Source organism: Aaosphaeria arxii (assembly GCF_010015735.1).
Source record: "Aaosphaeria arxii CBS 175.79 unplaced genomic scaffold BU24scaffold_6, whole genome shotgun sequence".
Classification (NCBI taxonomy): domain Eukaryota; kingdom Fungi; phylum Ascomycota; class Dothideomycetes; order Pleosporales; genus Aaosphaeria; species Aaosphaeria arxii.
Genome location: NW_022983479.1, coordinates 1,615,814 through 1,628,151, shown reverse-complemented (window position 1 = coordinate 1,628,151; position 12,338 = coordinate 1,615,814). Strand labels below are relative to the sequence as shown.

The following is a 12,338-nucleotide window of genomic DNA, read 5'->3' as shown; positions in this document are numbered from 1 at the left end:
TTTTACGAATCCAGATCCCCGAGGGCCTAAAGCAGTGGGCTAAGTAAAGATGACGCCACTGCAGCCACTGCATTGTTGAATAGGAGCCTCGAGCAGGATTGGCGAGAACCATTTCGATGCAGGAACTAGATGATGCAAGAAATCTCTGCCCAACGCATACTAAAAGAGGACGAATATTGCATGTGAATATGCAAAGACAACGCCAGAATGGGTCAAGCAGGGAGGCGTTGAAAGGAGAATGCTTAGTTGGTCTTGGAAAGGATGGCCTTGATGGATGATAGCGGTGGTGGATACTGACAGATGCAACGCCACACACCTCGCGTTCCGAACCGCCACAGTGTTGCGTACCCAGATGCCCCTTACCATGTCGCTTCGAGAGAACGTGAAACCATGGTTGTCGATCTGATTTGAGCGATCGGGAGGATTGTGGGAGACTTGTCGAGCCGAGTCTGGCTTTTGCTCGTGTTGAGTTGATGCGAGAAAAGCGAGGAAAGTCCTGACGACGCCACAGGAGCGGGTAGCTACCAGATTTCAGATCTGGAAGAGATGTGGCGGGGAAAGCGTAGCGAATTCCTCGTTAGGGATCCCGGACAATCATGCACCTGGCAGCGTAGCAAAGAAATAGTATTTCTTGAAATTTCATAAGAATGAGACTAGAGTTAAGCAGTATTTGAACAAGTATTGCAAGTGGTCATCAGATAGAAGGCTTGGATGATATTCAGGAACCCGATCGGACTGTTGGGCTAGTTTCATCCAATAGTGACGTGTGGCAATTGTCAGCACGCGAACCGGCCATCGTTTTTGACATTTGACACAACACAATCAAGGAGCATTGGGTCTGGCCAGCTTCGGCACTATTCGGGCCTGATCAATAGTTGTGACGTAGGTAGGACAATGTAGACAACACTCCCGTGCAGTAGTGCAGGATTCATGGTCTCAGCGGTCGATGCGGACCAGCGGTTCAAATCTGTGAGTGCATGAGAGACGTCGAAAGTGTGGCTTGCTTGATATTGGACAAGGTGCTCGGTTCTGGAGAGGGAAGACCGATACTACGGTAGTTACTAGTAGGATGAGGAATAGAAGAGGGGTTCTAAGGATGCAAGTATGATGCCATTAAATCGTGCGCGAGCACATTCAAGTGATCTCTCACAGTTACTCCGTACATAGTTACGAGTAATTGAAAAAAAGGAGGCTCGAGTAGATATCTTGACAAAGAGAGTGGGGAAGTGAGATGGAGTTTGCTAGCTGGACAATTACGAGTAGCATGTCGATCAAGCATAATGCAAGTGGGGATATGGTGACTTCAGCAGCAGTCGATATGTTAGATTGCGAGCCACGAGCTGAGGCAACACTTGTAAGGTGTAGAGTATGGATAGGATTGGTGGGTTGAATCAGGCCAAAGAGGGTGCGTGCGAAACGTGCCTGACGATCGGAATCGAAAGTTGAAGCGAGAAGACATGGCAGGAAGGTGGCGGGGGGCAGCTGTTACCGATGGGGATCTGAATCCATGGTTGGACAGGAGAAGTTAAGGAGGGACGGTGGCTGAAGCGACCGGTCTGGTGCGTGAGACAAGGAATGGCGTGGCGTGTGACTTTTGTGTATTTTCTTTGGTCAGAAGGTGAGTGGATTAGTGGATGAGTGGATGAGAGGTCGAGAGGCTCGCGTGCGTGTAGCAATGAATGAAACGAACGGCTGGCCAGTGGCATGTGCAGCCGAGACGAGGATAAGCCGCATCGCGTTGGCCGATCTGGTACTGAGAACGGGCTCATGGAAACGAAAACGGAGCTGAAGCTTGGGGTGGGAGCGTGAGTAGTTGGAGAGGAGAAGATCCTCCTGAACATGGAGAGGACCGATGATCGCTTTGAGGAAATTAGCACTCGTAAATGTCACTCGTTGAACAGAAATGATACTCGGTGGCGTAGCAGAGGATGACTGAGGTAGTTTAGCCACAATTGAGCTCGCCTGAACCTTCATTGAATACAGACGCTGATCATCGGCTCGAGTGGCTTCGGAACCTGGATTGCATGTGGAGGTTAAGGATCATGCGGAGGATCAGAGAGATCTATCTAACGAGATATCAGAGAGACGATCAATTGGAAAATGCGCTGACAGTTTTCCAAACGCCTGGTGGGAGAGTATCTTAGGATACGATTGGTTGAATTCGTGAGGAAACAGCCATCCGAGAGAAGAGCGACTTGTAGACAACCACAGCAGTACGGAAAACCATAAGCTCGCGTTAGGGTACCTAATTTACCTGTGGGCTAGTAGAGAAGAAGAAGAGGAATATACAGAGTGCTCAAAGCCTGGAGGAATATTCATATAATGTCCCTGTTCCATCTCGTGGCGGATAGAATGTGTTTGCAAAAGCAGCACTGCGTACACGCATACTCATGCACACACCAGCACTCCATGGCCATGACTGGTCGCCATATCCTTACACAGGATAATCCACCAGCTCCAGTAACCAGAAAGTGGGTATAGCATGTCAATCGTGGCAATTGAGTAGAGTTCACCATGGAATGGATAGACGCCGCAAGCAATGATGATCATCTCGTCTAGTTGCCGTTGATCGATCGGGAGAGGTACCAGGTCCAGGCATTTGAATCTGGCAACCCGAGGCGCAAGGTAGAGATTAGAGAGTGGGTGACTACTACGAGTAGTAGTTACGGGTCAGGCTTTGGGCGTTGATAACTTAGTATACTTCTAATCCATGGTCAAGTTGAGGGGAGCATGCGACAGTAGTGTACCCAGAACGTTGACATGGAGGTAGACAAAAGAGGCGAAATAGTGACATGTGGCGTTCTGAGGAAATAACCGTCAGTTTACTGGATTCGGCGATCTATGCGCCGTCCACACCGAACTAATCGTATTACGAGCATTCGTTCAAACACATGCACGATAATCCGTACACATCCATCAACATTGATCATCGCATATGGAGATAGACGAAGGGATTGATGAAGGTGCCATGCCACCTATCTAGGTAGGTAGTCATGTCAGAACAAATCAAGTTAGAAGGATGGAGTCGGGTCCACGCGTAACTACAAGTACCTAGGCACAGCACGCGGTAATAGAGGTAATCGATAGAAAATATGTTCAGTGAGGTAGTTGTTTGTTAGTTAAGATGAATAAGCAATGCAAGATGAGACGAGACGAGACTAGACGAGAGAATGGATTGAGTGAAAAAGAAGGGGATGGATGAAGGCGGAGGATGAGGATGAGATGGGATGGATCTTGGACGGTGGACGGGAAGTGAAGGGGGCTGTGCAAAGAAAAAGCAACCACCATCATCACCTGAGCCGTTGATTGGTCGATCATTGTCTTGGCAAAGACCGAACCTTTCTTCCGTGCCGTCCATGGATATGAGATGAAATGGTGAGGCTGCTCGTTCACTGTAATCATTTCCGCTTGTTACCCAACCCTAAGTGACTATATTGAACTACTTGATATATCAACAGCGGTCATTTTTGTCACAATGATTGACATTATTATCATTCGGTGTTCCGTGCTGTAGGTTCGATGTGGATATTTATGATCGGGAGAGCAGCCGATCATGAAGAAGACAATAATGATGCTCGTAAGCGCAGCAACATGCCTCTTGATGACACTAATACTTACAACTTACAAGATGAATGGAGAAGAGCCAATTACAGTAATTGCTTGATATAATAGATTAGCATTTGTGGTAGGATATTCCGTAGCTTGTACATCGTACATGCACAGTGTCTTCCTCCAGGGCCATTCCCTTCCTTCTACCGGTACAGCACTAGTCCTAGAACGGAAGTTAAACCAGCACCGCCACTTCCTTCTTCCTCTTCGAACAACCTCATTCACTCCTCAATCATTACGAGTATTACTACGAGTACTCTACACAGTACTTACTGACTCTACTCCTCCGTATCTCCAAGCCCATCATAGCGGAGGATTTCATCGTTCAATTCAACCCAATTCATTATTACTCATACTGTTCATCATTCATCTGTATGTACATGCACTCCTCTGTACTCCGTACAAACGATACAATATACAGAACACTTTGCTCCGGACTCTTCACACACCCATCGAGATACGAAACAACAGACAACGCTACAGTCTCGGATCGACATTCGTTTCATCTTCCTCATCTACTCTTTCCCCGCGCCCATCTCTTTCTCTTTGCACATCATTCCTATATCGTACCCAGCCACAACAGGGAAAGCACTCGCCCTCACCTCTTACCACCTCACCTAGCTAGCTAGGCAGTCCCACTTCCGATACTTACTTGCTCACCACACCCCGTTGCCGTTCCTCATCGTCATCGCCATCGCCATCGCCATTATTGCCATCACCCTTATTCTTATTGCCTTCGTGCCTTCTTCTTCTCACCAGGCGAAAAAAGACAATTCATCAGCCTGCCGTCGTCAACCGAAGTTTACTCGTAATAGCAGCACTAGATCGTACACATCGACCAACGTCCGGCCGTCCGTGTCGCCGTGTGCCAACCCATCGTGCATACAGCATATCCCATCCATACACCTTGGGCAACGTCTCTCCCAATCATCTCTAGTCAATAGTCCAGAGGCGGACGACGGAATCCAGCCACAGTCTTCATTTCTCCAGCCGACCTCGTCATCGGCGGCGGCATTGCTTCTCTACAAGGGTTGTCATCAGGGCAACAAGGGTGGGTTACTAGGGCTACACCTACTCTCTTAGAGGGTCTACCACCTACCATTTCCTATTACTGCTGTCCTGTTCTATCCTGTCCTGTCTGGTCCTCTCTTCATTGTTGTTGTTGCGCTGCTCTTCTACTCGTACCAGTCCAGCCACGTCCAACGAACCCTGCTTGCATCTTGCCATCGCCGCCCTCACTCTAAACAACAATCCACGCTACTCACATCGCGCCCTCTTTTCTCTCTGTCTCGCTCTCTCGCCCTCACTCTCTCACTCTTGATCCATCCCTCACAGCTGGCCTCGAACCGCTGGACCACTCAACTCTCGACATTCTCCTGCAGGCTTCCTTCTTTGCCGGCACCGAACCCCCAAATAGCTTGCTCGCCCAGTCCAGTCGCTGCCGCTGTTCCGCGCACCGCGTCGCCGAATCGCCCGTTCGTTCGCTCGCTCGCTCAGCTCACAGCCTCACTTGGTCTTGGTCTTGGTCCGCTGAGGCGTCGCCCAGTGCCCCAGTCGCACACTTCCACTCCACCCTTCCAATTCCACTCACCACCACCGTCGCATCGCGTCCACCGAAACCCTCAGAGCTACCAAGCTGAACGCACCTGTTGTGTACGGTACACATTCATCAATCACTCAATCAATCGATCAATCAATCAACCTATACATCCACTGCTGTAACCCGCACCGCACGTTCATATACCCTCCGCTCCCCCCTCGGCTGTGCATCCTCTTGTGGCAACTCGCCGCGGATCACCTTGGCTCTTCGAACATCTGCAACTGCACCCGCCCCCTCTGCGACTGTACAACAACCAAGTCGACGTCTCTCGCCTCGACTGCACGCGAAGCCCAGTCGCAAACTCTGGCACGAGCCCTCACCATATCCTTGGGAAGAATTGTTGCTGGCCGCTGCTGGCATGAGAGCATAGAACGCCTTGGATCAAGGAACGCTTTGCACCCCAGTGCGTAGAGCGAACGCTCAACACCAAAACAAGGGTGCGTCATTGCAATGCGCCCATCGCGTCCTGATTTCTTCATCCTTTCCTGTCCTTCATTCGTTACCAACGTCATATCCAAATGATTCGGCACGATAATTCAGACACACTGACTGACCTCACCATCAGGCTTGATCACGATAATCATCCCCACGCCTATCCCTTCCAACCATGGCTGCCTCTACTCGGGCAATCACACCCACCCACACAGGCCCTTTCAGCGCGCCGAACAGACCCAACACGCCCTCGAGAACCAACCCCACAGGCGCGACGTTCGGCACGCACTTGACCAAGTCTCCCCGCGGTCTCTCTCCACGAGCATCTCCGCAGCCCCTCACAGGTGCAGCCGCTCTCGTTGACGAGCGAAGACATCGCGAGCACGAACATGCGCGACAGATAAGTCCCAATCCCACTGTTTCCGTAATACAGACCCTGCTGGGTACATCACCGGCAACGAGCAAGCCAAAGGACGGCCCGCCCGAACCTGCCCAGATGAGCGCTCCCCTCGAGAAGGTCGCCAAATCCATCGTCATTCCCGAGCAAGTAACCGGCGAGAACATGCAGACGAGCCCTGTCAGCCTGTCGAGCTTCGGTTCCAACGAGCTCACCTCAGCGCAGACTGCAACTGCGACAGAGGCTACGGCCGCTCCCATGACCACCGTCCAAGGCCAAGGGCAAGATGGAGCACCTCCCACGCACACTCATCATCACCAACCCATCGCTCCCAATCCTGGCAATGAAGCACCCAGCAACCGCGCGTTCACCTTTCCCGGGCCACTGGGACCAGAACATGCCCCACAGCGCCAGATGAGTCTCCCAGGCTACCCGAACAATACACCCAAGTCCCCCTCAGCCAAGCGCCACAAGTGCCCATATTGTGCGACAGATTTCACCCGGCACCACAATCTTAAAAGCCATCTTCTGACCCACAGTCAAGAGAAGCCTTACGAGTGCACGACCTGCCAAGCACGCTTTCGTCGTTTGCATGATTTGAAACGCCATACGAAACTCCACACTGGAGAACGACCGCATACTTGCCCCAAGTGTGGCCGTAGGTTCGCCCGCGGCGACGCGCTGGCCCGACACAATAAAGGCCAGGGTGGCTGTGCAGGCCGCCGTTCGAGTTTCGGAATCGACGAAGACATGGCCGACACCAAAGGTGACGAGAATATGGACGGTGTCGTCTATCACGACGGCGAGGCGGAGGACGATGAGGATGGCGATGGACGACGGCGTGTGAGTGAACCAGCGCGTAAGAGGCAGAATACCGGAAACTCTACGCAAGGTCCGTATCATCACCACTCTAGTACCTACCCGCCACTTGCTGTCAATCGAGCATCAATCACCCACAATAATACTCTGCGGCCGCCATATTCGCATACTTCTGGCGGACCATCGCGCGAGCATTCGACTAACATCTCACCGAAAATAGCACCCTCCAGCCTCTCGTCCTCAGTCCACTTCAGTGCTGGCCAGCCGAATGTGTTTGCTCATGGCGGCATGACCGAGTCGCCCAAACCCATCTCTCCAAATCAGGCAGAGCAGGGCCGGCTCGGTGCGCCCGAGGGCAGCATAGGGCCTCCCCGTTCGCCGAGCATGCCCCAACCGATGCACCAGAGCTATCCTCGCAGCACTGCTAGAGGTTCTTCGCCTATGGCCTTGGCACCTCCCCCAGGTGCAGGGCCACATCTACCATCGCTACCAGGATTGAGCCCCATGATCTCGAAACCGGGCTCTCAGGGCGGTAAGGGCAGCGGTCCGTCCATGCTACACCAGCAGATCTCGTCCCAACCCAGCAGCATGTCTAGCCACGGTCAAGGCAGCGTTGGCAGCATTCGCGAGGTTGTGGGCAATCAGAATATGGACGTCTGGGCTTATGTTCGTGAGCTGGAAGGTCGCATGGCCCGCATGCACGAGGAGCACGAAAACAAAATCACCGCTCAACAGGAAGAAATCAGTTCACTCCAGGCCCAACTTGCCCAGCAACACCAGGTTCCTCCCCCGTCTCAGCATCAGCATCAACCTCAGCCCCAGCCTCAGGGCCACTAGATGGATTAGGTTCAAAGCGGAACTGGTAGCCGGCGACTACATGTCACGAATTGAAGAACGATATTCCTATTCAAGAGCAAGCAATAAGACTGGAGTTTGGGTTGCGGAACACATCACTCTATGGCCAAAGCGGATGGAATCGGATTGGCTTGTCTCGTTAGGGGGTAGTCCAGCATATGGTTGCAACTATTCGGCGTTCTATGGACAAGGTCGGGAAGGCTCAACTGTCACCACTGGGGTTTCAACCAACTTGATCATTACTGCGACATACGATTGCGTTACACCTTTGGGCGGCCACCTGTGTGATTTTTCTACAAACGGCACGTTTCACTTTCTTACTTTACTTTCAACAGTTTGGAGTTTCCCATCATTTGCGTTAGATGATCATCGCAGAACATGCGGTGGGGCAACATGCCTCGAATACAGCGTGGCTCCAGACCATGCTGGAAAAGTTTCACTAGTCACCGTTTCACATCTTCAATTGTTTCCTCCCCTATTTTCTTTTTTTGGTGTTTCCTGTTAGGTGCAAACATCGGCCAATTTCCTAGTAAGCTTCTGGGTATGTTACACCCTTGTATATTATACTTCGACAATTTATTTCCTGCAAACGGATGGATCGGCAGGGTATGGGTCTTTTCAATTTTTCGGTATCTTCCTTTTACCTCGACTAGCTCTGGCGGCGATGATACCACGGAAGGACAAATGAGAACGAGCGAGATAGGCAGAGTTGCATAGTTTTGAATCGAGATACACCCACTTACACTTCTTTATGTGCTCAACTGAATGTGGTGTCTTAGCAAACTGGCTATTCCTAGTGATGTACATGGTTTTCTGCTGTTTTCAACACGTTGCTTCAATGCATGGTAGTTTCATCTTGGAGGGTCAAAGATGCGAAGCTTGGGTGAGGGTCGAAATGAACCAAGTCAATTGATACACATAGCATACCTACCTCGATATCCCAAAGACCATAGGGGAAGATTGTGTGTGCAATGGCGTAGCTTACGATGCACTGACAATATCTTTGCTGCCTAGTACGGGGGGTAGGTACAATGTATTTCATACCCAGTACTCTATATTAGTGAGGAAGTACTCCACACATTCATGATGTCTTGAGACAATTAACCGGCCATAGTAGAATATTTTCTAGATTCAACTGTTCACGGCCAATGCCTGATAGAACATACGTGAATCTACAAGGTAATGTGGCCAGCCCGACATGTCTACCCCCGTGCCTCTGCACTGGAATATACGGTCTACAACGAATTGATATACACATTACAACTACATTCGGGAGTCGGGACAACGTACCACTCGTATCAGTTATGTCATTGGCGGAAGCGCTTGTAGTATACGCCATTTGCCGTCCCGTGCACTCGCGTCTCTGGTCGGTGAAATCGTCCGAACCCCCCGACCTGATGAGAAATCAATGGATACCTTCGGTGCCTGGTCATGGACGGACGAAACAATCGGAGAGCATGATTCTGAGTTCTTATAACTCGAGATTCTTCATTTTTGATGCTCTACAACACTCACAATCACAATATATATCCTAAACAGGTAAGTACCTTCGACCCCGGACGTGCGATAGGAATTGTCCAATGACGAGGCGTGCACAGACAGCACGTAATTCAGACCCAAGATGACAATGACGACGGATTCGCGGAACCACATGTACGACGACGACCAACATTCCACCTCCACCTCCGCATTTTCCGCATCTGGCAACGTCAGCGTGCCCCAAACGTCCGCAAAAGATGATAAGACCTACGCTGGCGCGTTCCGCAGAGCATTCGCCAGTCTCCGCTTCTCCAGGAAGGAAAGCAGCAGCAGCAGTACTGCCAGCAAGCGGATCTTCGAACCGCTACCTCCACCGTCCCAATCACGCCTCGATGCCTCGCTGAGCGAGGAAGCAATCGACGTAGCCACTTTCAATCAAACTCTGCAAGATCAGGCCCCTCAGGAGAAGGAGAAGACGGTCCTTTACCTAGCCTACGGCTCGAATCTCTGCAATGAAACCTTCCGAGGCGTGCGAGGGATACGTCCTCTCTCGCAGGTCAACGTGGTCGTACCCTCCCTGAAATTGACCTTTGACCTTCCGGGAGTCCCATACATGGAGCCCTGTTTCGCAAACTGCATGCCACGGACGCCTCCGTCCGATTCCTCCCATAGCGAAGATGCCGACGACGGCAACGACGGCCAACATGAACATATCCCACCCTACCACAAAGACCGCTGGACAAAAGGCATGGTCGGCTGCGTCTACGAAGTCACCCTCCGGGACTTTGCAACCATAATCGCGACCGAAGGCGGCGGCTCCTCCTACCAAGACGTCCTCACCCTCTGCTACCCAATTCCCAGCGACAGCACCACCGTCCCCACCTCACCGCAGACCCAGCCCTTCAAAGCGCACACGCTCTTCTCGCCCCGAAAACCCATCTCCCGTCCCGATCCCGCGTACGCCCAAGCATCCGCCCGCTACCTCAACCTCCTCACCTCCGGCGCGCTCGAACTGCGCCTCCCGTCCGACTACCAAGCCTACCTCGAGCAGATCCGGCCCTACACCATCACCACCCTCCGCCAGAAAGTAGGCAAGGGCGTCTTCATCACCGTCTGGGCGCCGTTCCTGCTGTTCGTGTTACAACTGAACAAGGTGTTTCAGGATGAAAAGGGCAGGGCGCCGGCGTGGTTGACTTGGTTGAGCGGGGCGGTATTTGGGGCTATGTGGACGGCTTATGATGGAGGGTTTAAGGCGGTTTTCGGGGATGGAGAGAGGACGGAGGGGTTGGATGACGAAAACAAGAGCACGAGCAAGAGTGAGAGCGCATCGACGGGCGCAACGAGGAAGAGAAGGGCGAGTTTGGTGGGGAACACTGGGACTGGCAGAGACGAGGAGAAGGCGCTGTTGGGGAATGGACAAGACGAAGATGATACCGCGTGAGGATGATAATGATGATGACGATGACGATAGACCTACTTGGTTTATATATACACATAAACGTGCACGTACATAGCGATATATATCTCTCCAAATGTTTCGGTCCTATTCTCTTAGATGTAATAGACCGATTCCCAGCTCAGAAAGCCTTCGAACCCCGTGCCCTTCATCGCTATGTGAATACATCCAACGGACGACAACACCATGAAAGGAACCAATCTCAGTTCTTTCTATACGTGAGTATGGGGGACTTCAATGTTAGGTGAAGGTGTTGATGCATAAATTTGCAGATGTGAGGGTAGTAGCAATAGTGCATTGTCCTCCTATATCTATTTTCTATTTGGCTCTCTGTCAATCTGCCTGCTTGCCCAGTCCGAGGAGAGGAAGAAAATGAAGCAAAAAAAAAGGGATTACAGTCATTCACTCATACAATTTCATGTGCAAAAAAAACACAAAAAAAGATACCTCAGTCATCCGCTCTCGCTAAGCACAAAAGCAAAAAAAGAAACCAACTTGTTTTGCATCGGACGGGAATCGAACCCGTGCCAATTGCTAGATCACGTGATCACTGGTCAAGTGATCTCATGGAAGGCAATTATCCTACCACTGGACCACCGATGCTGGCTATTGGTTGTTTGATGAAAATTTCAGCAGTTGCAATAAATATATAGGGAAAAATTGAGTAAGAAAATTAGTTAAGAGGAGGGAATAAGTGAAATACGAGAGAAATTGATTGTACATGTGTGGGTACATATGGTCAAAGCGGTGGTCTTGCTTGGGTGAATTTGCGGGTTCAAGTGGGACGGGGGGACTACGCTACGCAGGTACCATCGATCTGGAAGATGAAGCAGAAGTTGATTACTTGTTTTTCTCATGGATGCAGTATTTTTCATGGGAGGGGAAGGGCTAATTCAATGCATGGACGAGGCATTTGATGTTGGCCTTTACGTTGCAGCTTCGAATTGGTTTTTTTTTCCTTCAAGATGTAAGGTCTTCACTGAACATACATGTATCTACGTGGATAAGTGCATCAACTCAAGTTTTCGTACAGTGCCAACTTGAGCAACGGAAATGGTCTAAGATTTTTCTGATTAAAAATCCTCAAAAGTTTATGTCACTGCGGTGGAGAAAGTTTACTGGCCTTTTGTACGTTGTATAGATTATGTTAATAGTACTACTTTGTAATCTTGCTAGGTATCTATCTATTAAAAAAATTGTATAAATACAATCAACACTTGAATAGCCTCACTGTTACCTTTCATCTTAATAATATGTCCCTAGCTATACATTCGAATCCATTGAAGAGGTGTTGACATAATCTCGGCGACTGATTGACACGAAACTGCGAGGCCACAAGTGGAAATGGAATATTCCATCTCATCACCTATTCGATTGGCAATCCTGGCGGATAAGACAATCATGACGATGGATGAATGAGAAGGTTAGGAAATACAACTTTCACGCAAATGACCTCACTCGACGCAAAATCATCTTCACCCTGTGGCCGACAAACTCAAACGATGACAGTGAACACAAGGGAGAACTTGGGTCAGCGCTTATGACGTAATATTCACTGCAGATGAACGTGAAGTCATCTTGTACCAAGGGATCATATCGATTGCTTCGAAAGTGAGCCATTCAAAATAGATGCTAAGGGTTGTAACTCGGCCAACTTATGGTGGATTCTCCATCCCCCACAATTATGATGT

At 50.3% G+C, this 12,338-nt stretch overlaps 4 protein-coding genes and 1 non-coding gene across 5 annotated transcripts; 4 read left to right on the top strand and 1 right to left on the bottom strand.

Moving 5' to 3' along the window:
- Positions 1–3,533: 3,533 nt before the first annotated feature.
- Positions 3,534–4,390, top strand: BU24DRAFT_242272 (uncharacterized protein). The gene is made up of 2 exons (XM_033522293.1): positions 3,534–3,577; positions 3,629–4,390. The coding sequence occupies exon 2, from the start codon at positions 3,716–3,718 to the stop codon at positions 4,232–4,234; it is 519 nt and encodes a 172-aa protein (XP_033381989.1). The 5' UTR covers positions 3,534–3,577; positions 3,629–3,715; the 3' UTR covers positions 4,235–4,390.
- Positions 4,391–5,825: 1,435 nt separating this feature from the next.
- On the top strand, positions 5,826–7,634 carry BU24DRAFT_318179 (uncharacterized protein; the record flags this gene model as incomplete). Its single annotated transcript, XM_033522903.1, has 2 exons — positions 5,826–6,930; positions 7,078–7,634. Coding segments are annotated over 2 exons (1,662 nt in total), but the record flags the coding sequence as incomplete, so codon positions are not given.
- A 258-nt stretch (positions 7,635–7,892) lies between these two features.
- On the top strand, positions 7,893–8,464 carry BU24DRAFT_242276 (uncharacterized protein). The gene has a single exon (XM_033522294.1). It carries the CDS (start codon positions 8,091–8,093, stop codon positions 8,427–8,429), a length of 339 nt encoding a protein of 112 aa, XP_033381987.1. The 5' UTR covers positions 7,893–8,090; the 3' UTR covers positions 8,430–8,464.
- Positions 8,465–9,128: 664 nt separating this feature from the next.
- BU24DRAFT_494083 (uncharacterized protein) lies at positions 9,129–10,772 on the top strand. Its single transcript, XM_033534013.1, has 2 exons — positions 9,129–9,251; positions 9,311–10,772. Exon 2 carries the CDS (start codon positions 9,334–9,336, stop codon positions 10,630–10,632), a length of 1,299 nt encoding a protein of 432 aa, XP_033381986.1. The 5' UTR covers positions 9,129–9,251; positions 9,311–9,333; the 3' UTR covers positions 10,633–10,772.
- Positions 10,773–11,148: 376 nt separating this feature from the next.
- On the bottom strand, positions 11,149–11,250 carry BU24DRAFT_t57. Its single transcript has one exon. It is a non-coding gene; the product is annotated as a tRNA-Gly (tRNA).
- Positions 11,251–12,338: the final 1,088 nt, after the last annotated feature.